Source organism: Leptonotus elevatus, chromosome 16, assembly GCF_054856555.1.
Source record: "Leptonotus elevatus isolate MCC_2025b chromosome 16, RoL_Lele_1.0, whole genome shotgun sequence".
Lineage (NCBI taxonomy): Eukaryota > Metazoa > Chordata > Actinopteri > Syngnathiformes > Syngnathidae > Leptonotus > Leptonotus elevatus.
The window spans coordinates 6119636-6144810 of record NC_141254.1 but is presented as its reverse complement, the minus strand read 5'-3'; the positions used below and the strand labels follow the sequence as shown (position 1 = coordinate 6144810).

General features: G+C 39.5%; 2 protein-coding genes and 1 pseudogene across 10 annotated transcripts; 1 reads left to right on the top strand and 2 right to left on the bottom strand.

The window, feature by feature from the left end:
• Positions 1–506: 506 nt before the first annotated feature.
• atp5mg (ATP synthase membrane subunit g) lies at positions 507–3469 on the bottom strand. Its single transcript, XM_086058035.1, has 3 exons — positions 3307–3469; positions 2847–3007; positions 507–987 (listed from the first exon to the last, which is right to left on the bottom strand). The coding sequence occupies exons 1-3, from the start codon at positions 3467–3469 to the stop codon at positions 889–891; spliced, it is 423 nt and encodes a 140-aa protein (XP_085914161.1). The 3' UTR covers positions 507–888.
• LOC147160461 (acidic mammalian chitinase-like) lies at positions 2879–23722 on the top strand. Of its 8 annotated transcripts, XM_086058032.1 has the most exons (14): positions 12040–12155; positions 15740–15885; positions 19094–20816; positions 20896–20940; positions 21212–21250; positions 21346–21377; positions 21461–21487; positions 21599–21899; positions 22048–22213; positions 22306–22430; positions 22512–22611; positions 22717–22881; positions 22958–23041; positions 23150–23722. In XM_086058032.1, the coding sequence occupies exons 6-14, from the start codon at positions 21353–21355 to the stop codon at positions 23300–23302; spliced, it is 1146 nt and encodes a 381-aa protein (XP_085914158.1). In that variant the 5' UTR covers positions 12040–12155; positions 15740–15885; positions 19094–20816; positions 20896–20940; positions 21212–21250; positions 21346–21352; the 3' UTR covers positions 23303–23722. The 8 variants fall into 8 exon arrangements, with proteins under 8 accessions (XP_085914153.1, XP_085914154.1, XP_085914152.1 ...); XM_086058034.1 differs by lacking the exon at positions 20896–20940 and having other exon boundaries at positions 19094–19145; XM_086058030.1 differs by having other exon boundaries at positions 19094–19145; positions 20081–21250.
• Positions 5724–15874, bottom strand: LOC147160462 (polyubiquitin-A pseudogene; annotated as a pseudogene). The gene is made up of 2 exons (XR_015090411.1): positions 15704–15874; positions 5724–10697 (listed from the first exon to the last, which is right to left on the bottom strand). The product of XR_015090411.1 is annotated as a polyubiquitin-A pseudogene (transcript).
• Positions 23723–25175: the final 1453 nt, after the last annotated feature.

The following is a 25175-nucleotide window of genomic DNA, read 5'->3' as shown; positions in this document are numbered from 1 at the left end:
GTAGGATTTACAGCAAAGATACCCTTTTCTTTGAACACAAAAGTGGGTTTAAGATGCAGCTTTACAATTTAGTGGGTTGATCCAAATTAACACATTAACCATGAGTTGGCAATATTGGGGCATACCAATCTTAAGGGGGTGGGGGAGCAGACTGACCTAGAAAATTTTTTCAGGATGAACTCAAAAAAGCACTATAATCTTTACATGAAAACTTAATTTGACCTTCTCTAACCTTTTGAATGATCAACTGTTATCCAGTCAGCTACTTTTTGCACAACTTGTCCCACTGCAATCAAATGTGATTCAACCATTTAGATTACAGCTTCACCTGTGTCAAAAACTGCAATTAGCACATTCCTATGTGTGTATAAAAAAAGAACCCCACCACAACGGACCTTCAAGTGAAGTGAACGCTGACAGTATACCAAAGATTCCGATCATCAAGTGTCTGAAGACCAAGACTGTTTCTGGGGTGGCAAATACCATGAATGTATCCAAACATCGGGTGCAGTAAAAACTGGTGACAACTTTGATTTTAACATTTTAAGTGAATACAATTGTATTTACATTTACTCATAAGTAATTTCTGATTCCAATTGATCAACTACAACTCATTTGTTGTTCCTAGAATTTAGACAAGACTTTACTCAGGAACTGTACATGCAAATACATTATCTAGAAAGCATAAAATATCTGCTTCACAAATTATAATGTATACTTGGAACTTGGAAATTTGACACCTAGCACAGGGTCACTACATCATTAGAGACCATGAGGAGAAAACATTTGTTTTTGTAATAATAGATATCCGTTTATTGTTCCCAAACATTTTGTAGGACGTAGAGCATACAATGCTCAAGAGGAAAAGAAAAACGACAGTCCAAAAGTTCAGACATCATAGCCAACAATTCCTCCTTTTCCAATGCACTCTCCAATGTAAAACCACATCAGTACTTCCGTAGCCACCAGCCCATTCCTTATAGCATCCTGTAAAGACGGAAAAACACATTCAGATTAATAATTTAACATTTTGCTCGATCAATGTATCAAAAAAATAAGATTGATTAAGACAGAACACAAATCACAAGCTTCAAAGTAAATGTCAGATGTGCTCAATTTTAGGCCTCTGAAAAACATACCCAAACGGCCCGTCCTTATCTTATTGGGAGGATTATTTTAAAAATGTAAAACGACATCTTTACTAATTCCCTGTTAAAATATTAAATTATCAAAATGTAATTTATTCAGTGATTCATTTTAATTACTCCAATACTGAATATGCTAAAGAAGACACAATTTTAGACATATCTGGTGTTTTTGGGCTCATGAAAGTGAAATGATTTGCATGATTTTGGAATGACGAAAGAAGCAAGAGCACCAATGATTCAAATTAAAAACTTCAGAACTAGGGGTGTGAATTGCCTAGTACCTGGCGATTCGATTTGTATCACGATTCATAGGTCACGATTCGATACCGATTAATCCCGATGCGAATCTATAAATTGATTATTGCGATTTTTAACTCAAATTTAGAAAATACTAATCAGTAAACTTGTACATGTACACTGCAAGATTTTTATGAAAATGTATTTATTTATCTGAACACGAGCCACTGCATTTAACAGGTTGCAGTCTGTATCATGTTTGAACAGCACTGAAATAAAATATCAAGGCTTAATGTTCCATTAATATAACATTCTTCCATGCTTAATGTGTGAATCCTAACCCTAAGTAAGAAGTTTTGTTGAATATTTCCATAAAATAATTTTTAAAAATCGATTCGGCCACATTTCGAATCAATTCGAGAATTGCACGCTGTAATATCACGATATATTGCCAAATCGATTTTTTCTAACACCCCTATTCAGAACTGTTAGGCAGGTGCAAGACAACTACACATAATTACTGTTATTTCCCACATTGCCCGATAACTGTCTCTGGTGGACTTGGGCTGCAGTGATTGTCCACTTTTTTTTCCCAAGAAAAAAAAAAGCACGCTGTCTTTCTTTCAAATAATACAAGTTGTGAATTTTGAGAACACTGTGTCTACATATTACTGGCCAAACAATATATTTACCGTACTGAAATATGTTTTAGGTTACAACTTTAATTTCAAAACGGAATAATTGTTACCTCAAAATTCTCAATTACGAAAATGTGGGGGTGGGGGGAAATTTCTTCCATTTACGTTTGATGGCAAGCTCTGTGCTCATTTTGACCTCCAAAGCAGCAGCAGTAACCTCAAGACAATCATTTAAAAATTACACACAATTCCTTTTGATTTCACGCATGATTTGTGCTCTGACATGCATAACTGTGGGATCTAATACAGACAGGTCTATGCTTTCCAAGTCATGTCCAATGAACTGGATATGCCACAAGAGGACTGGAAGCAAGATGTATAGCATGATGCCCTTCAGCTGTTTTAAGGTGCATGGAAAAAGCTGTGAAATTGTGAATACTTATGTACATTATAATTTATTATGTGGGATCCTGAAGATTTTTTTACATAAAGTGTGGAGTACTAAATTTACTGAATAGGTGAAGGTTGGCGACTCCCAAGGAATATAATGCTGTTATAATAGCACAAATGAGCCACTTGAACGCAACTACAAATTAAGCAAAAACACAATCCGCATTACAATTCAATCAAAAACTTCACCCGGCAGCTCTCGACAGGGTCTTTTGTTTATGTGCTTTGCGATCACTGTAAAAACTGACACAGCTCTTACATAGGATCTCACATTGTGCAGGCGTCCAGATGGTATGGGTGGCATTGCTGTTAACAATACAAACACCAGTCTCTTTCAATAATAAGAGTATTTTACTCTGGCACTTGAACGCACCTTCACTGTTGTCTGTCCAAGGCGGCCTGCCTGGAAAGCCTTGATGATGTTGGATGCCCCCTCGATGGCCTTGGGAATCTCGGCTGGGCTGGGTGGAACAAGTTCAACGCGGGCGTAATACCAGAAGGTTGCTAGCCGAGGTTTGGAATAGGTGACAGCGGCTGAGAGATGAGCATACACGATTAGCATACACGACAGGTAATGCACAGAACCCGGCTAGCAATGCTAACGTTAGCGCTGAGCTTCCCACCGTAAATGATCATCCGCAACGACCAATTGAATCATGAAAAAAAGACTTGTGGCAACTACATTGCGCGTCAACTCGTAAACTACTTTGCCACAATTTATTCAGTTATCGACCAGACGATCTTGGTCGAGCTAACTCAACGGACATGGATAAACCTAATAGCGAATCATAAGCGGAGACGCATTATTAAACAAAAAAACAACAAAAACTTACCGCCAACCAAAGTTGGTACTTTAGTAACCAGCTTTTGCACTGCCTGTGCCATTTTGAGACGGTAATAGACGCACGCTGTTTGACCGTCTGCAGCTAGCCGACTGAATGTCACCTCCAGTCCAAGGACCCTTACCGAGAGCTGCCCAAACAACTGCCTGTACATAAATCGCCTTGTGTCCTATCATGCAACTTTGGGCAAAAACTATTACCTATCAAGAAATAGTGTCGTTTGATATATTACTATTTTGGGCAAAAACTATTACCTATCAAGAAATAGTGTCGTTTGATATATTACTATTACCTATCAAGAAATAGTGTCGTTTGATATATTACTGCAAACAATCGTTTTAGATGGGTTGTTTCAAAAACAGTCATTTTCGTTCCACAAACGAATTCTAATTGTCAATATATTAGGAACATCCGTCAACACCAGTGCAGGTAACGCCAACCGACGCGTTGCTAAAACGCTTTAAAAACAACTTAGTATCATATATAATATGCATTTTTAAGAAATCAGCGTAGAAATTGACATTCATAAACATGTAAGGAAACAAAAACAAAAATTACAACCCTTTCTAACGTGATTTGAAACATCTTACTAAATTGTTTACAATGATATATTATGTTATGCATCATTCTTGTGGAATCATAGTGGTAGCAATGGGCTCTTTGCACAAATCCACTACTTCCTGAACTCCAGGTGGCGGATTGGTACAGTCACTAGGCTCCAATGCAGGTTGGCGTGGGTTCGCTTTCTCGCTTGGGAGACCATGTTTGTATGTGCGCGTTTGTGAGTGAATGGAAAAAAAAATAATGAAAAAGTATCACTCCTGTGAGAAAGTATCACTCCTGTCTCCTGGATAGATGTGTTTGACCTCAGTAACCATGATGACAATGACCCACCTGGATTAATCAGTATGAAATAGTATTAAATTCAAGAAGTAGTGGATTGTGCAAAGCCCATTATATGGAGGTAAATATGGTGCAAAACTAACTTGTAAAAATGTTTTGTACCTGTAGAAAAAACTATGTAAAAGTCGTGATTTGTGCCTGTAAAAAAAAGTGTATCTGTAAAAAAAAAATTGTACCTGTAACATTTTTTTTGTATGTGTAAAACAAATTTGTATCTGTAAAAACAAATTTGTACCTGTAAAAGTCATGATTTCCTGTACAATTTTTTTTTGTATCTGTACAAAAAGTGTAAATTTGTATCTGTAAAAGTTGTGATTTGTACCTGTAGAAATGACGTGTAGTCAAAGAAGTCGCCACTAGGAGTCACAAGTGGTTTTTCTGCTGCTGTCCAGTGATGTGAGTTTTGCACCATTTATCTCGCTACAAAGGGTGCAAAACTGATTCGTACTTGTAGAGCGCCCTGATTTGTACTCGTAGAAGAGGGCGGGCTCTGGAGGATTTGGGCGGGCTAAAGCTCAACCTCATTGGTTGAGCGAACGACTGTGGGTTGAACTCAAATGACGCCCATGCACAAGTCCGCAATTCTAAACAGAGTAGCCATACCAGTTTACGCGTCATTTTGGAAGAAGAGGACGTCCCAGGCGTGAAAATTTCAACATGGTTCAATATACGAACACTGTGGAACAGCTTAAACGCTGGTTGACATGCAGAGCACTCCAAGTGGGCAGAAAGAAAGAAGTTTTAGTATGAAGGTAAGATTTATTGTACGAACATAGCTCGTAATCCGGTGCTAGCTAGCTAGCTCATCTCATGTTGTCACGAAAACTGAACACATTGAAGTCACGATTTTTATTTCAAGATTTGAAGCCTACCAGTGTAAACATACGATCAATAGCTAGTACCTGTAAAAAAAAAAAAAAAAAAAAATCTAAAAAAAGAAAAGAAAAAGAAAAATACCTCATAAACTGCTGCTTAGTGCTTAGATGTGAAAATTACTATAGAGCTACAGAACCCTATTGAATGTTTTACAAGATAACCTAACCTATAAGCAAACGTGGACAGTACTCAGCTACTTGTATTTGACTAACATTATATTCAAGCATCTGTACTCTTACTGCCTCAGAAATACCATCCTTCGCAAGCCTACCACCAATTACTAAGTTCTTCTTCGGGCATCCATATGATGGCGGTGAAATCTAGCGAAACATGTTTGCTTCCTGTAAGGGACCTATTATGTAATATTACTACTATGCCTACGATTATATTTAAAAAAAACTGTATACATTGATGACAGACCATTTATAGTGGGTTTTTAAAATTACTGCACATTAAAAAATAGAAATTCTACACTTTAAAGCACTGAAGCTTCAAGTAGCCACCAGTAAAGTTTCAATAGTACTCAGGTTTTGCAGCGGTTCTCAAAGGCATAAACATATCCAACAATAAACTGTCCTCTGTAAATCTCAATACCACACATACCAAATAAATTAGAATGGACCTGTCAGTGAGTTTAATCTTTTATTCAATCACATTTAAAACCCCGTGGTGGTATTGGCACCAATTTTGGGCTATCTAATGGTTCTGACCAGGCTATTTCAAAATAAAATACCACCCACGGGTTAGCAACTCATACATATTAGATTGAGAGGATTAAGCACGGAATCCTGAGTTACTCTTTTGCCCACCTCACAAACGCAGGACAAAATGGAGGGTTGACTCTTTCTCGATGTTGTAGTCAGAGAGGGCGCGGCCATCTTCTAATTGCTTTCCAGCAAATATTAACTTCTGTTGTTCAGGGGGAATGCCTTCCTTGTCCTGGATTTTGGCTTTGACATTCTCAACTGTGTCATTTTCCTCAACCTCAAGGGTGATGGTTTTGCCAGTGAGGGTCTTCACAAATATCTGCATGCCACCTCGCAGACGTAGGACAAGATGAAGGGTGGACTCCTTCTGGATGTTGTAGTCAGAGAGGGTGCGGCCATTTTCTAATTGCTTTCCTGCAAATATTAACCTCTGCTGGTTAGGTGGAATACCTTCCTTGTCCTGAATTTTGGCTTTTACATTCTCAACAGTATCGTTGCCCTCAACCTCAAGAGTGATTGTCTTGCCAGTTAGGGTCTTTACAAAGATCTGCATTCCACCTCTGAGATGCAGGCCAAGAAAGAGGGTGGATTCTTTCTTAATGTTATATTGAAAGACGGTGCGATTACCTACTAATAGCTCTCCAGCAAATATCAACCTCTGTACCGTAGGGGGAATGCCTTCCTTGAAATAGATTTTGACTTTGACATAATCAATTGTGTGACAGCCCATGACCATAAGGGTGATGGTTTTACCAGAAGGGGTCTTCAGAAAGATCGGCACGCCACCTCCGAGACGCAGGGCAATATTGAGGGTGGATTCTTTCTGAATGTTACAGTCAAAGACGGTGCTATTATCTGCTAACATATTTCCAGCCAATATCAACCTTTGTTCTTCAGGGGGAATGCGTTCTTGTAAATAGATTTTGGTTTTGACATTAGCAATTGTGTCACTGTTCTTGACTTCAAGGGGGATGGTTACGCCAGAAGGGTAGGCCTTCAGAAAGATCCGCATGCCACCTTGTAGACGCGAGACAAGATTAAGTGAATGCTCTTTTTTGATTTCATAGTCAGAGAGGGTGTGGTCATCTTCCAGTTGCCTTACACCCAAGATCAGCCTTTGTTCATCTGGGGGAAAGCCTTCCTTGTCCTCAATTTTGGATTTGACAGTTTCAACAGTATTGCTGCCCTCAACCTCAAGAGCGATGGTCTTACCAGTTATGGTGCTCACAAAGATCTGCATTCCACCTCTCAAACGCAGGACATGGTGGAGGGTGGACTCCTTCTGGATATTGTAGTCAGAAAGGGTATGGTCATCTTCCAGTGGCTTGCCAGCAAAGATCAACCTCTGCTGGTCAGGGGGAATGCCTTCTTTGCCTTCAATTTGGGCCTTGACATTTTCAACTGTGTCACTGGTCTCCACTTCGAGAGTGATGGTCTTGCCAGTGAGGGTTTTCACAAAGATCTGCATCCCCCCTCTGAGACGCAGGACAAGATGGAGGGTGGATTCCTTCTGGATGTTATAGTCAGAGAGGGTGCGGCCATTTTCCAATTGTTTACCAGCAAAGATCAACCTCTGTTGCTCAGGAGGAATGCCTTCTTTGTCCTGGATTTTAGCTTTCACATTCTCAACAGTGTCACTGCCCTCAACCTCAAGTGTGACTGTTTTACCAGTTAGGGTCTTCACAAAGATCTGCATTCCACCTCTTAGACGCAGGACAAGATGGAGGGTGGACTCTTTCTGAATGTTGTAGTCAGAGAGGGTGCGGCCGTCTTCCAACTGTTTGCCTGCAAAGATCAGCCTCTGCTGGTTAGGGGGAATACCTTCCTTGTCCTGGATTTTGGCTTTGACATTCTCAACCGTGTCACTGCCCTCAACCTCAAGTGTGACTGTTTTGCCAGTTAGGGTCTTCACAAAGATCTGCATTCCACCTCTTAGACGCAGGACAAGATGGAGGGTGGACTCTTTCTGAATGTTGTAGTCAGAGAGGGTGCGGCCGTCTTCCAACTGTTTGCCTGCAAAGATCAGCCTCTGCTGGTCAGGGGGAATACCTTCTTTGTCCTGGATTTTGGCTTTGACATTCTCAACAGTGTCACTGCCCTCAACCTCAAGTGTGACTGTTTTGCCAGTGAGGGTCTTCACAAAGATCTGCATTCCACCTCTTAGACGCAGGACAAGATGGAGGGTGGACTCTTTCTGAATGTTGTAGTCAGAGAGGGTGCGGCCGTCTTCCAACTGTTTGCCTGCAAAGATCAGCCTCTGCTGATCAGGGGGGATACCTTCTTTGTCCTGGATTTTGGCTTTGACATTCTCAACAGTGTCACTGCCCTCAACCTCAAGTGTGACTGTTTTGCCAGTTAGGGTCTTCACAAAGATCTGCATTCCACCTCTTAGACGCAGGACAAGATGGAGGGTGGACTCTTTCTGAATGTTGTAGTCAGAGAGGGTGCGGCCGTCTTCCAACTGTTTGCCTGCAAAGATCAGCCTCTGCTGATCAGGGGGGATACCTTCTTTGTCCTGGATTTTGGCTTTGACATTCTCAACAGTGTCACTGCCCTCAACCTCAAGTGTGATTGTTTTGCCAGTTAGGGTCTTCACAAAGATCTGCATTCCACCTCGTAGACGCAGGACAAGATGGAGGGTGGACTCTTTCTGAATGTTGTAGTCAGAGAGGGTGCGGCCGTCTTCCAACTGTTTGCCTGCAAAGATCAGCCTCTGCTGGTCAGGGGGAATACCTTCCTTGTCCTGGATTTTGGCTTTGACATTCTCAACAGTGTCACTGCCTTCAACCTCAAGTGTGATTGTTTTGCCAGTGAGGGTCTTCACAAAGATCTGCATTCCACCTCTTAGACGCAGGACAAGATGGAGGGTGGACTCTTTCTGAATGTTGTAGTCAGAGAGGGTGCGGCCGTCTTCCAACTGTTTGCCTGCAAATATCAGCCTCTGCTGATCAGGGGGGATACCTTCTTTGTCCTGGATTTTGGCTTTGACATTCTCAACAGTGTCACTGCCCTCAACCTCAAGTGTGACTGTTTTGCCAGTTAGGGTCTTCACAAAGATCTGCATTCCACCTCGTAGACGCAGGACAAGATGGAGGGTGGACTCTTTCTGAATGTTGTAGTCAGAGAGGGTGCGGCCGTCTTCCAACTGTTTGCCTGCAAAGATCAGCCTCTGCTGGTCAGGGGGAATACCTTCCTTGTCCTGGATTTTGGCTTTGACATTCTCAACAGTGTCACTGCCCTCAACCTCAAGTGTGACTGTTTTGCCAGTGAGGGTCTTCACAAAGATCTGCATTCCACCTCTTAGACGCAGGACAAGATGGAGGGTGGACTCTTTCTGAATGTTGTAGTCAGAGAGGGTGCGGCCGTCTTCCAACTGTTTGCCTGCAAAGATCAGCCTCTGCTGATCAGGGGGGATACCTTCTTTGTCCTGGATTTTGGCTTTGACATTCTCAACAGTGTCACTGCCCTCAACCTCAAGTGTGACTGTTTTGCCAGTTAGGGTCTTTACAAAGATCTGCATTCCACCTCGTAGACGCAGGACAAGATGGAGGGTGGACTCTTTTTGAATGTTGTAGTCAGAGAGGGTGCGGCCGTCTTCCAACTGTTTGCCTGCAAAGATCAGCCTCTGCTGGTCAGGGGGAATACCTTCCTTGTCCTGGATTTTGGCTTTGACATTCTCAACAGTGTCACTGCCCTCAACCTCAAGTGTGATTGTTTTGCCAGTGAGGGTCTTCACAAAGATCTGCATTCCACCTCGTAGACGCAGGACAAGATGGAGGGTGGACTCTTTCTGAATGTTGTAGTCAGAGAGGGTGTGGCCGTCTTCCAACTGTTTGCCTGCAAAGATCAGCCTCTGCTGGTCAGGGGGAATACCTTCCTTGTCCTGGATTTTGGCTTTGACATTCTCAACAGTGTCACTGCCCTCAACCTCAAGTGTGACTGTTTTGCCAGTGAGGGTCTTCACAAAGATCTGCATTCCACCTCGTAGACGCAGTACAAGATGGAGGGTGGACTCTTTCTGAATGTTGTAATCAGAGAGGGTGCGGCCGTCTTCCAACTGTTTGCCTGCAAAGATCAGCCTCTGCTGGTCAGGGGGAATACCTTCTTTGTCCTGGATTTTGGCTTTGACATTCTCAACAGTGTCACTGCCCTCAACCTCAAGTGTGACTGTTTTGCCAGTGAGGGTCTTCACAAAGATCTGCATTCCACCTCGTAGACGCAGGACAAGATGGAGGGTGGACTCTTTCTGAACGTTATAGTCAGAGAGGGTGCGGCCATCTTTCAACTGTTTGCCTGGAAAGATCAGCCTCTGCTGAACAGGGGGAATGCCTTCTTTGTCCTTGATTTTGGCTTTGACATTCTCAACAGTGTCACAGCCCTCAACCTCAAGTGTGACTGTTTTGCCAGTTAGAGTCTTCACAAAGATCTGCATTCCACCTCTTAGACGCAGGACAAGATGGAGGGTGGACTCTTTCTGAATGTTGTAGTCAGAGAGGGTGCGGCCGTCTTCCAACTGTTTGCCTGCAAAAATCAGCCTCTGCTGAACAGGGGGAATACCTTCTTTGTCCTGAATTTTTGCTTTGACATTCTCAACCGTATCATTGCCCTCTACTTCAAGGGTGATTGTTTTGCCAGTGAGGGTCTTTACAAAGATCTGCATGCCTCCTCGTAAATGTAGGACATGGTGGAGTGTGGAGTCCGTCTGAATATTATAGTCAGAGAGGGTGCGGCCTTCTTGCAGTTGCTTGCCAGCGAAGATCAGCCTCTGATGGTCAGGGGGAATACCTTTCTTGTCCTGGAGTTTGGTCTTCACATCTTCTATTGTGTCAGTAACCTCAACCTGAAGAACAGTAGTCTTCCCAGTAAGGGTCTTCATGAAGATTTGCATGTTTACACCTATGAAGAAAAAAAATCTTTGATTGTGTCCTGTGGAGTATGACAGTATAGAATAACTCATAGAATAACATTGGATACGTTTTCTGTGACTATGAAGTGCTGATTATCCGTAGTCTTAGCCTAGTTTAATGCACTAAACTGTTTAAACTTCAAAAGAAAAGTGAAGAGGCCAGCAAAATGTGTAACATTCCACTGAATAATTTACAGCAAAAAATATACACAGGATCCTTCCTTTAAAAAGGAAATCAAATACAGAACACTGTCAATTTGCTTCACTCAGTTATTAACCAAAACAGTGGACCCTTCAAAGTCAAAAGCAACAATTTTCAAACTATGGTGTTCTACCTCTAGTGATACTACGTGGGCTCCTAATTTTTTTCTGTATTGCCTTTAATTTACAAGTTAACATGTCACATAATTTGAAATACAAAATGGCACATTTCATGACTATCTTTAGTAAAACAAATCATGTGATTGACGTACTGTTGTGACATCTAATTGGATAAATTAAAAGCAGTAACAACTTGACCTTTTTTCTCATTTTCCCTCCTCTTTTATCTTCACTTTTCCTTTCCTATGCTCTGGACAATATTAGTAATTTTGATATGTTTATAAAGTTCTCTGGGGTCATCAATGAATTTCCCCTCCACCACAGAGAGAGCAATACAGTATAACAATCGGCCAGATTGTGCCAGTATTTAGTATTATCATAGTAATATTAATTGGACAATACTTTTAATATATGTTAGCTGTTCCATGTTAATTGTCATGTTATTGTAAATATGCATAGCTTCCCCGCTTTATATGTATTCATCCACACAAGATTTTTTTCAGATTTTATCAAGCAGCGTTTTTCTTCTTTTTATTTTAAAATTTAGTAGATAAGATTATTATTGAAGATACATTTGTGGGTGCGAGATTAAAAATAAAGAAAGAAAAGAAATGCTACATATAATGTTGCTGAATTCCATATCCATGCGGTGTATTTCGCCATGTTTGTCCAACACAGGTCAAAAGTTTGGATATACCATTCTTCAATAAAATTAGATTGTGTCAAAAAAAATTTTAAACAGTGTATCAAAAATGTCTTTAAGTTACAAAGAAATGCACAGTCTGTAGCCTACCATATATCTAAAATCGGCAGATTTAAAATAACGTCTTACTACTCCATAATGCATGTTTTGTTTGTTTTTTGGGACAAAACTTTGCATTATTGAAATAACCTTGTTGATTTCCCCCATGAATATCCAGTATAAGTCTAATGTTGGACTTCTCATTGAACAAAATAAGATTGCACGTCTCAAATTATACAGTGTATATAGTGTGTACTGTATAACAAAACTGGCGGTTGTAAAAGTTCGCAATGTGCTTACAATCAATATCACCGGACACGTCCAGGCCGGAAATGGTTGAATTTGTCTCTATATGAACCAGTCTGGTTTACCTCCTCCTGACAAGGTAGGCGATAGTGTACTTTTACCGCATCATGTGCTAATGTGTTGATATTTAATACGTTCGTCACGTAATCGTCATAAAAAAATAAACACCAACGAAAGTGTTTGATTTAAAGGTAGTGAGTGACTAAGTGAGCGTATCGTGAGGTTTTATTACGCGCTTGTTGGCTTTATTCAGTCCCGAATGTAAGACAACAGTTGTCATAGAGTGTATGTATTGTTTTCTTTAAAGCATGTACGTGTGAGGTTTTTAATAGTTTTATCGATGTCTAGTTAATTTATTTTGCAACATCCGCAGTGCACTGGCTGCCCCATGAAGTCGCTGTCTAAATTTAATTAAACAAATATTGTATACGTATAAGCACCCGAGAGATAACATTCAATCGATTTCTAGCCGAACTTTAACTTGTGCTAAATCCGTGAGTAGCTATATTTCCTAAACGGCCATATTGGTCGAACAACTTTTGAATATATTAAAGTATTGTCCTGCTTCAAGCAAAACAAAATTTAAGTACAGTGGTCTATTAAATGCATTCCAACAACTACTATTGAGCTGGTAACACTGTCCACTTATTAAAAGTAAGGAACCATCATCTAATAACTAGAGGATTGGGTTGGTGATCCAAATAAACTTTTAAGGCCGTTTTCAAATGTTGAATAGAATGTATTGACAATTCCGAACATCGGGGCATTTCTGATCATTTCTGCAATGCAAATGCTTTCTTTACACGGTAAAAAAAACAAACGGCGTAGTGTATTGCTTTTGCCTGTGATTAGCATACAAACCAGACTTATAGTAATCAAATTAAATGTTGTCAAATTTTTAAATAAAAAAATAATCCTCACAAATCAGATGACAACAATTCAAATTCCAATGCTTTTCAATGAGCTGTGTGCTTCCTTTCACAGAGTTGACCGCCATTTTGACTTGTGAAGTAAGCTCAGAATTGTCAAGAGTATTTCCTCATGATCAAAGTAAAGAGAACGTGTCTAACTTCAACAAAATAAATATTTAAAAGTAATGCTATTGGAAAACAACACTTATTTTGATTGGGAGTTTAGGAAAAAGGTATTGAGACCGAGATGTGTCAAATCCAGGTCCAGAGAGTAACACCTGTCACAGTTTGGCTTTAGCCACAGGTGCTTCTATTGAACCACTCCACCTGCCAGTTGAGTAGAAATACCTGTGTCAAAAGCCAAACTGTGTCAAGGGTTTCACTTTCTGGACCTGAATTTGACACCTCTGATGTGGTCTGATGAGTCTAGTTGAACCCTGTTGTTGGAGGATGAACTAGCAATACTGCAGAGCTACTGTACGCGATCCGACGCACCACATCATCTTGTGGCCCACTAACGCAACTACCTTGTGTCTACTTCATGATCCGATCCGACGCACCACATCATCTTGTGGCCCACTAACGCAACTACCTTGTGTCTACTTCATGATCCCTGCAAAATGAATTTGTTCTTTATATTTTAACGTCCGTTTACGCCAGAGATGACACCAAACATATTTTTAAAAGATTCAGAAACAACTAAAACTGCAGATGTCCTGACTTGACTGAAGCCACCTTATCTCAAGAGTCTTACACATCTATATTCATTAACAGGTGTCAAAAGTACTCAAACTCCACACAATTAGAAGTGCAGATACTTGTGGAGGAAACACCCTTGTAAAAGTTGAAGTATCAATTAAATTCCTTTACGTAAAAGTATAAAAGTACAACTATGAAATATATTTAAAAACAAGTAAAATGTTACTCTCGCTTGGATTTGGTTGCTAAGCGATATAACAGGAAGTAGCTCAGTGCCTTTTCCCACTCACCGAAATAAAGTAGGCCGCAGCTAAAACAATTTTTTATTTGTCACTGTGTTACAACAGAAAGCCCTGGCTTTGCTCATGAGATTGAGACATGATACAATGAACAATGTGTAACTTTGCTATATTGCAAAATGATGAAGATGGACTTCATGGAGGACAAGTTAGATAACCATAATACTTAATGAAGCCACATAGGTCTTGGAAATACCAGTTTATTTTTATAAATAAGACAAAACAATTATCAATAGAAAGTTTGTCCAGCGGCATGATAGACAAGTGGTTAGCACAGTCTGCTTGCTTGGCTTTCGCCGGATCCTTCAGCTCTCAGCATTCCAAAAACTTGCATGTTGAGTTCATTTCTTAGGTTAAATGAAGACGTTAGGTGGTAATGGTTGTGTAAATTTATATGTGTCTGTGATTGGCTGGCAACCAGTCGAAGATCTACCCCTCTTTTCGCCCAAAATCAGCTGGAACAGACTGACCCACAAAACCTTAATGTGTATAAGTGTTATGGAAAATGGTTGGCTGGAGAATGGCCTGTAATTCAAAACAAATATCTATCTTCGCCAAATAACAAAATTACTTTCTTGGCAATATAGTGCTCCAATACCCAGCCACTGGGCATCCAGAAGAAAACGGCCCCAAAAAATGTGCTAATGACTTGCTGTGGCAGCCCCTGACACTGCAAAATCCAAAAATCACATCTATTATTTGTGTATGTGGGGTGGGCCTATAAATCGACACAGATGTAGTTGAGCTTCTGTTGAAACTAAGCCCAGCTATTGCTATTGTGCTTCTGAAATGCCCTAAGATGCCACAAGATGACGCCAAAGCCATTTCTAAAGAGGAAAGCAAGATAGTGGTTTGAGCCAAGCAAGTATGTTGAAGGGCTACAGCTCAATCAAGAGAAGCTTTTGTATATCAGTTACATAAGACTCTTTGCAGCATGTATATGTGCATTTTTGGTGCACCCCCCCCCTAAACAGCAAATAATCTGTATGCCACCATTTTTGAAGGTAATGTAAAATGAGTTAGAAATATTAAATTGTTTTGTGTCATAGTTTGTACTAGTATATTTATGGTTCACAACTTCACACTATTATTGTAGGTACTCGTGGTACAGCTCACTTGACCATTCTCAAGAAAAAGGTGAAAAGGAATGATTCATACATGTCAGATAACTAAGACAAAAAAAACAGCAGGCCACAAGTAATCAGCTTGGTATACCATCAGTGAAAATAATGTGTGACTTAACTGACATATAATAAACACCCATCCATCCATTTTAGGGCTTGGTATTAATTATCAAGAACCTCACAATTAAAATAGATTTGGATTCTTTAGGTTGTGACTCTTAGATGTATACAAATTGACTTGCACTTGTACACAAATTTCGGTACTTTATCTCACAGTATCAATTCAATCAATCAGCAAACATTTGAACTCTGTCATTGCCAATAAAGATTATATTAAAAAGTTGTATTCAGTTGAACTTTTGCCCAAATACTTACCTCCCACCATAAATTACAAATAAATTCTGTAAAAATCCTACATTCTTTCTCTCATGCTTCAAGTGTACCTGTGATGAAACCCTAACATCAGTTTTCAATGTTGAAAGCACTGGCTTCACACCACTGCTGCTTGATTTGGTCACCATTTTGTTGTTGCTTGGTCATGCCGTCTCCTTCCATACAATGCGAATCACATATATATCACATATTTTTACCTACCCCGAATAAATGTTCTATTTTGCTTCTCCTGTGTAGGCGCAGAGGGAGCCAGCTGACTTTGGAGGAATGATGGGATGGACCTGGATTCGTTGCTGGTTAATCGAAAGGCACACACAGTATAGAGACAAACAGTTATTCACATCGTCACTGAGTGGGAACAGAACCAGTGACAAGCGGTAGAGGTTTGTGACTTTTTTCTTTTTTTACTCATTAAAGCCATTAAAGCATTAAAGCCAGGGCGAGTGGAACAATAGAATAACATGTATACATCAAACATTTTGGCAATCAACACTGTTGTGAAATCATCATCTCACAATTAAATCATGGGTGTGTTTTCTGTTGATGCCCTTCAAAATGATCCAATGAGCAACTATTACAAAATACATCAGTGGCTTTCAGAGTACAGTTGAGTTGGAGGTGGTGTCATGGAGTTTTAAAAAAACTTTCTGACACATCTTGGCTCAAATGGTTTGTGTTTTTGCTTTGTACATACTGGTTTGTTTCCATGTTTCAACTATTTTGGAGCATATGAATGCAAAATGATCTAATGTGCTAATTTTACTCACCGAACTAAGTAGCTGAGCTGAAAAGCCAAACTCTCGCTTTACCGGTCAATCTACATTCCTACCCTTACCTATGGTCTCGAGCTGTGGGTCGTGTCCAAAAGAACCAGAACCTGGATACAAACGGTCGGTATTGGTGTCTTCCGCAGGCCTGGAGAGGGTGACCAAGCGTCCTCTTTTGCGAGTAGAGACCACTTTTTTTTACGTCCTTTCCGAGCGTCTGGGTTTTTTATAAATTCATGAAAATGTCCAGTTAACATTGCGCGACTAATAGGAGGTGAAGTGCACTGTGTTAACGCGACTGTTAACCGCAGGGTGTCCAGGCTCTCTGTCATCTGGGAGGGGCTCAGAGTGAGGACGGTGCTCCTCTGCATTGAGAGGAGCCAGGTGAGGTGGCTCGGGCATCTTGTTAGAAGGATGCCATCTTGATGCCTCCCTGGTGGTGCTCCACCGAGACAGTCCTCCAATAAATACGATCACTTGGGTGGTTTTGAAAAGGTGCCAAAATACGACCAAGTGTTACATATTTTAGTTTAGCGACCTTTATCAGCCATGTTAATTGCCGCTAAAAATTCAAAAGCGAGACTCGAACCCAGTCCATCTGGTGGAAAGACGAGTGTTTATCTGACTGAGCTATTTGTCCAGTGATTCTTTTATTGTTAACTACATGTTTTGTTAGTGTTGACTACATGTTTTCGGTCTACAACCTCACTGTGCCTTTTCCTAATCTCAACCATTAGTGTCCCATGTAAGACGTAACGTGTACTGTACAACCTCATTAAAAGCCTCATCCTAACCCCAATTTTGACCAGACGATCCGGGTTCGAGTCTCAGTTTTGTATTTTTTCGCAGTTTACCATGGCCGATAAAGGTCGCTAAAATACAATATGTAACACTTGGTCATATTTTGGTGCATGGTAAAACGACCAATGTGATCGTTATTGTTGGAGGACTTGTTGGATCCACTGGGAGTATGCCCCGGGGACGACTCAGGACACGCTGGAGAGTCTCTGAAAAAGTCCCAATCAAAATATGTGGTTGTACAAATTATTTTCAAGGAATACAGTGAGGTGCAAATAATTAAATTGTATAGAACAGAGCTTCAAGTAACACTTAGGAATACACAGTTTAACCAGAGTTTTGGTAACACACATTTTTAACCAGGCTCTATTGAATTCAACTGTGGTGCCTCAGTATGAGCACAGGATGGCACCCATGTAATGACGTACATGACTGAGACAGAAGAAAGATAGGAAGGCACGAAGAAGAAATCTGACATGCATTGTGTGCTGAGCTTGCTTTTCACAGAGAGTCCTGGCCAAGAGGCGGCAGAAAATTGCACAACAGGCATGAGACACAACAAAGCCGCTCACAAAGACAACTTCAGCATACTACGTTTGACACTCTTCACACTGCAAAGCGGCGGAAATTACACAGGCATGAAATACATAACAGGCTCCCAAAAAAAAGAAAAGGGCAACAGGTTTAAAACATTTGAATTGTTCCGTCATGGTTGATTTTAAAATATTTTTAAGTACGGAGTAGTGGAAATTATTCCAGATTTAAGGTGGCGAAGTTCTTTCTAAACATGTAATGTATATGATGAAAAACACAATTTTACCAAGTTCTGTTTGTTAATTGTGTAGTTAATAGCATTTTTTCTGATAACCTTTTCCTGTAAACACTATTATGTTTAAGAAAGATTTGAAATGTATAAAGGGGGTAATCTACCACAGAGTGCTTTAGCAATAAAAATCAGTGCATATTTTTTCCCCCTCTAATCATCAAATGTATTGTAGAGGGACAACCATTGTACATTTGAATAGAGTGCAGTAGTAGGTAACTTCTAGCATATGTAGGATGACACTTTCTCAATTGTAATGTCGTCCCAGAGTTTTCAAAGTGACTTCCCATTTGAGTGTGTGAATGGTTAAAAATCATTCATTTGGGTTTTGTAGCATTTAATACCATGACAAATTCTTGCGCTTTTCCAATTTGATATGTAATTGCTTCACTCACTGATGTAGCGGAAGTGTATAGAATAGTATTATATGCTTAGAGATGAATCTTTGTTTTCCCCTCAAGTCCCTACACAAATTATTTATATTGATGGAGAATAAAATGGGGCTCGAAACAGACCCTTGTGGGACACACATTTTACTTCTAGCAAACATGAGAATTGAACACATTCACTAAAAGACCCAGAGTAAAACTACACAAATGAAATAATCATTTATGTTGAGGCTATTGTATATAACATTCAGAATTGTTTAGGATGTAACTCCAATCTAGCAGTGTTTAAACATTCTCTTGAAGAAAAAGCTGAAAACACAAATACAATGTTTTTCCCCCCAATAATATTAACATGTCATTGTTTTTTATATTGTACTGTATCTTTAACATAATTTTTTCTCTCTCTCTCAACTATAATATTGGGACACTTTAAGAAAAACTACTCAGGCACTTGGTAAAATGAAGGGGGGAAAAAAGACTTCAACATGCCACAAGTAACTCAATAATGTTCGCTACACAAACAGTGAAACAGTTTGACTTTACTATACAATGTTACAAATTAGGGATGTTCGATACCACTTTTTTTTTTCAGACCAAAAACAGTACGAGTACCCAACTCTTGAGTTGTCACCAATACCGATACCAAGTACCAATACCACTAGTACTTTTGATACCAACAAATTTCCTCCAAAAAGCAATGACAGATCATTTTAAAGAAATACTTGCATACTATATCTCCAATATACAGCATCCCCCCTTAAAATTGCATGAAATGAATGGTGATTTTTCTATTCTTCTATTTTCTTCTTCCTAGTTCCTGATCGTCAAACGGCCACAAGAGGGCAATTTTGGTATCAACAGCCATCGTGAGTACCGATACCTTGAAATAAGGCCAGGTATTGGCCCGATACCAATGCTTAGTATAGATACTCGCCGATCACTATTGAAAATTCACCCATCCATATTTCATGGCCATTCAGTGTTGTGGGTTGCTAGCGCCTATCCCAGCAGACTTTGTGGACCAAATGTGATATGGTGGACTATACCCTGACTGGGTGCCAGTCACTCACAGGCTACATATAGATACCGACAGATCATTGACACATCACTGAGTGGGAACTGAATCCACGCTGTCACCCAAATCAGACGAGTGCACCACACACTAACAATACTAAACGTGTTTATACATCTAATACTGGGTGGCTACTATGGCAGTCAACACTGTCACAAGAAGTGAAAGGTTTCCTCACAATAATTACATAAGACAAAACTGTTTCATGATGATGCACTTCATAATTACTTAATGAGCTAGTGCTATGTTGTGGCACAGGTTGTTTTTTTTGCTGCTTTTGCTGAATCATCTCTAGTCAAATAATTTCTTTGTTTATTGTTGTACAGATGGTGTGTCTCCAAGTTGCAACCATTCTGGAACACATGAATCTAATCTATTATCATTTTTTTTTTAAAGACAATATAAGGAAAATAGGCATTATAATCAGTAGTATAACATTAAACATCTGTTTTTATTCACAGCTCTGGTCATTTGGATGAGACAACCTGTCAAATGAAATAACACTGTGGAGCTAATGTTAAAAATATAAAGCCATGGTTGATTTGTGAGCACAAACATCAAATCGCGTGCTGAACCAGTGAGAATTGAACCGGTCAAATCATCACCGTCAAAACCTTCTTCCAATTGTGAATACGGTTCAAGAGATGGGCAATCAGCAATGAAGACAAGTTCGTTGTCTTCCTTTTAAACTTAGATTTTACAATTGTATTTTTCCATGTCTGTGTACAGTATCGCCAGAGCACGTACTGACACCTTTGGTGTTCCCAAAGCAAATGATGCAGACCGACCAAATGTAGTCTGGATGCTTGAAAATGACCAAGGCCATAGTGTTGGAGGCCCAAAGTTCATCTTCACAGCAAGCATCTTGTAGTAGAGGATCTGACCTCGGAGCCATTTGGAATACATGAATGCACCTGGTGTATTTTATCGAGAAAAATATATTAGTAATATGTTTCATGTTTGTTTATTTATGTATTTATTTAAAGTACTCTATAAATGACCTTGGGTTGAGTTAAGTTTTGGGCAGAGAAACCATGCTGCATGGCCAAAAAGCACAGGACCGGTGAAAAAGCAATACAGTAATAAAGAAGCTGTGACCTGAACGGTAACAATTCATCGGTTCACTAAGGTCACAGAAGTGTTGTGAAATGCTTTAGCCAAAACCTAAAATCAAATTCAAAGTGACTCTGCTAAAAACAATTCACACTTCATATGAACTTTGATCAGGGTGAAGCACAGTTCTCAGGTTGTCTTTTGTGCACACTACAGTTGGTCTGTTTTTTTTTTACTCTTCATGCTTGGCCAATTATAATCAATTTTGACAATGAAGGCTAAAGAACAGTAAGTTTGTTGAAGGAATAACCGATCCCCCTAAATGCCACGCCTTGTTCAACTATATAAATGAGACCATCTCTTCATCGCTCACCCATCAGCATAGAGAGGCAATCAGAGCTGTCTTTGTTTGGTAAGTAAACATGTTTATTTCTCCATTAATATAGAAAAAAGATGTATGCTAAGTATGTTAATTGTCTTTCTAATGCCAGTTGTATTTCCATGCTGCTTCCAAACTGGAAAAGCCTTGGCGAATGGTAACAATTATAAAGAGGTTAACAAGCATCATGAAAAATGTACTCATTTAATCAGTCATTTAAATAATGTCTATTAAGCGAAATCCGAATTTTTTAGTTTAAGAGAGATAAAATGCTAGTCTGCATGTGGTTACCAGTTCAGGGTCAAAGTTAGCTGGGATTGGCTCCAGCTCAATTGTGACCTGAATTAAGTGCTATAATTTTTTTTTGATGGATGGAATTGTGCTCTTTCCCCCAATCCCCCCATTCCTTTTTTCTCCAATCATTCCAGATATTCTTTGGTCACTGATTAAATCGTTTCCATAAAAAGGTAAAAAATCTTGACTCAACTATTTGATCTATTCTTGTCAAGTCAAAGTCAAAGCTTGTATCCCAACCTTTCATGATCTTTTTGTAACTTTATAGCAAAAATATGGACAAGATCATTCTTTTTACAGGTATTTTGCATTTTTTTGAACAAGTTAAATAAACAGGTTGTGTTTAAAGCTGGACCATTTCTGATAAGTATGTCAATTTGCAGGTCTCTGTCTGACCACCGCGTGGTTGGGTAAGTTATTCTTGCAGTGGCTTGTAGATATTGTGAGCAATTTTGCAATGTCTAATGTAATTATTAATATACAGTATATTTAAATGCCATGTGATGTTGACAATCTTTCAGGTTCAGCTGAAAAACTGGTGTGTCTCTATAACAGCGTCTCAGACCAACGACAGGGGATTGGACATTTCGAGATTGATGACATACAACCACATCTGTGTACCCATCTAATATATAGTTTTGTCGGCATTGATTCAACTTTTAAAATTTCCCCTAGTTCTAGTGACGAAGAAAAATTCCCACTTTTCAAGAAGCTGAAGAACAGGCCACACCATGTGCATGCAATTGAAAAAGAACATGTTTGGCCCAACAGTAAACCACATCTGAAAACAATTTTGGAGGTCAACGTGATTTCAGATCCGCTGTAAGTAAAGCTGCCCATTGTAGTTATACTCTAGTTAGTATGAATGACTTTGTAATGGCAAGACAATATGGAAAGCTGATTACTATCTTGGTCCTCACACAACTTATTTTGTTTTGCCACTAAACAGTATTTTCCTTGTGTTCGACAGATTCCATAAACTCATAGCCGTACAAACAAATAGGGCGACTTTTATCCAGTCTGCGATCTCCATTTTGAGGGATCCTAATTATATGTTTGATGGGATCAACATCTTGTGGCAGAATAAAATGGACAATTTTCAGAAATACAGGGAATATTTTACATTCCTCATCGAGGTATGATCTTGAAATTCTCAACTATTGAGGACACTAGCAGATAAAATAATTGTATTCTTTGTGCCCAATACACAACGTCTTTCTGTCTGTAGGAATTCCGAAAAGAATTTAACAAGGAGGCAGTCGACAGTGAATCTGATGAACTACTGCTGACTGTTAGTGTCTCTGCTGAGCCAACAGTTATTACTCAGAGCTACGATGTCAAAGCGATTGCGGAGTAAATACGCATTTTAAAACGATTTTCTCAATGTGCCCTCTTCCTCTTTTGCTAAGCAGTTGCTCTTCTGTGTTTCATCAGCGACATAGACTTCTTCAATGTGATGACGTCAGATATTGAAATTGTTTTTCTGAAAGGCCGACCATCTTTCTCTTCTCCAGCCGAATCATTCCAAAAGGCGGTAAGTAACAATCAGCACAAGCCCATCTATACCTAAATCTATTTATGGCTCATGTTGACCGCCATCTGTGTTTTCTTGGCCCGAACCGTTTTTCCCATACGTTAGACTTCTGCAGTGAACTTCTGGAATAAGGCGGGAGTGCCTACCCATAAGATTAACATGGGAATTGGGGTATTTGGAGAAGCTTACACCACTGACAGTCACGGTAACATTCAAGCGGTGGGAGGCTATTTTCCTGATTTACCAAAAGGGTTCTGGGCCCGTTTTGAGGTAAATTATGAGCAGCAGCAGTTTTCGTTAGAACAAATGAGAATGTGTTATTTCAAAATGTGGGTCTTCTTTTCAGGTGTGCTTTTTCTTGCAAGGACTTCTTAAGGCTTCATCAACTACGAGTGTTGTCTTTGATGACATAGCTTCGATTGACGTAAAGGTAGCCTAATTCAGTCAGAAACAAATCCTTCAAATGAAAGGATAACAATAGTGGGTACGATTAGAACACATTGTTTGCAATTAACATTTTTTCTCCTTGGCTGCAAAGGTCGATTACATTAAAAAACACCACTTCGGAGGAGCCTTTGTCCTGTCCCTGGACCTGGATGACTTCAATCGTATATGCTGCAGTCATGACCACAAATATCCTGTCATCCAACATCTGCATGATAAACTAGTTCTGGATATTGTAATCCAGTAGCATCCTTATGATTCATCTGTCATGAGTTTGAAACAGGGTGGTCTTACAATTACTTTGGTAGCTCTGTGTGTGATTGGTGAATTTACTTAATTGGGGCTATAATGGGGAATAAAGATTCATTATCTAACCAGCAGTTATGTGAACTTTTATGACATAGTGCCATTACTATCACAACATGGGACAAATCATATATATATATATATATTTTTTTTTACTCTTGTACTCGTCTATCAAGGCAAGAGTCTTTTTCAGTACTGGTGTGTTTGTATACGGCCACTGATCATATGGTAATGCAGTTATTTCAGATTATACTGTAGGCTATCCTACATTTATGACAGCTGCACACCTCAGTCTGCATATCATTGAATGTTTTTTTTTATCTGGTGATTTTGTGATTAAAATCTCAAATTTTGAGCTGTGCATTGTTTTATTTATGGTTTGACAAACGTGTTCATTTCGGTACTCGCCACAATAGAGAAATTATTGAAGGTGGGCAAACAGAAACAAACGTTCTAATAATAATAATAATAATAAAAAAAAAATTCCAACATGAGAATATTGTTCTCCCGGTAAATGATTTCAGTAGTGCTATAAAATTATTTAATTAGTGCTATAAATAATTTCGTTAGTGCTTTTCTATTCTTTGGTCTTGAAAAAGGCGGACACTATTCTGCTACTCTTCTGCCTTTTTCTTCCCTGCTTGCTGACTTGGTCTTGTGCAGTCTTTTGTCTTAAATATCATCCCAGCGTCCCGCTACGTTCTCAATGAGAAGAGCGAGGAAGGGGGAACCCGCTTGCCCACGCGCAACGTTTGCTGCCAGGTATACCTTGGATTCCTGGAACAAGTGGAAGATGGTATCAGTTCTTTCAGTGGAGGATGTGGAATATTATTGTAATTTTGAACAGTTTTTGCAAGATTTTATCGAGGTCCTTCGGTGGCTTGCGCGCGTGCGCACATGCGTGACGGCGTCACGCTACAGGATTGAAGCGGGAGTGTTTCATGACTTTGGGAATCAGATTGTGGTTAATGGTTTTTCAGAGGGTAACATGGACACGTTTTATGAATAAAATATTTCACTTTATATGCTGTACTTGCATTGAATTTTGGAGCCCAATCATATCGTACCAACAGCGGACAGGAAATATCAGGCTATAAGCGGAAATGACATACCACCCTGAATACATCATCCCCCTCTTTTTCATTCTGAAACATTACCATATACTGTACATTTAGAAAAAAATGTATCTCTGTATTTTATATGGAGACAAATGATCGAGGTGAACAGAAAAAAAGAAATGTTTAATGTTTTTCAATTGAAGCTGCCGGCTAATTGATGCCCATTGAGAGCTGCAGTGAAAGACGCAAACAGAAATTTTTTTTTTTTTTTTTTTTTTTTTTTTTTTTTAAGAGCTCAGTATTGTTCATTCGGAAATGTCATCATCATTGCTCTTTTTTTTTTTTTTTTTTTTTTTTTTTTTTTTTTTAAATATATATATATATATATATATACACATATATACATACATATATACATATATACATACATACATACATACTTTTTTTTTTTTTTTTTTTTTTGTGTGTGTGGGTGAGTATGTGTGTGTGCGTGCGTGCGTGCGTGTGTTTGTTAGCTCACCAGAAAACCTATTAGAAAAAAAAAAATCTTATACCGTTCACCTAAATCGAACACCAGGAGACCCGAGGGGACCGAAGAAAACCAAGGAAGGTGAAATCCAGCACCGACCAGACACCCCCCACCAGAACTCCTCCCCAGCCCAAGAAACATCCAGACCCCAACAAATCCAAAAAACATAAAGTCAGGGAGGCCTCAAGAGACCAACGGAGAGACCGAGAAAAGGAAGGAAGGACAGA

Bases quoted from the DNA above. Each gene is read 5' to 3' on its own strand.
- atp5mg (XM_086058035.1), bottom strand. From the start codon at position 3,469: ATGTACAGGCAGTTGTTTGGGCAGCTCTCGGTAAGGGTCCTTGGACTG. The intron at 3,008-3,306 runs GTAAGTTTTTGT...CTCATCTCTCAG, and splicing joins AGTACCAACTTTGGTTGGCG to CCGCTGTCACCTATTCCAAA. The intron at 988-2,846 runs GTGCGTTCAAGT...CCGTCTTTACAG, and splicing joins TTGGACAGACAACAGTGAAG to GATGCTATAAGGAATGGGCT.
- LOC147160461 (XM_086058027.1), top strand. From the start codon at position 21,353: ATGGACAAGATCATTCTTTTTACAG. The intron at 21,488-21,598 runs GTAAGTTATTCT...ACAATCTTTCAG, and splicing joins TCTGACCACCGCGTGGTTGG to GTTCAGCTGAAAAACTGGTG. The intron at 22,214-22,305 runs GTATGATCTTGA...TTCTGTCTGTAG, and splicing joins ATTTTACATTCCTCATCGAG to GAATTCCGAAAAGAATTTAA.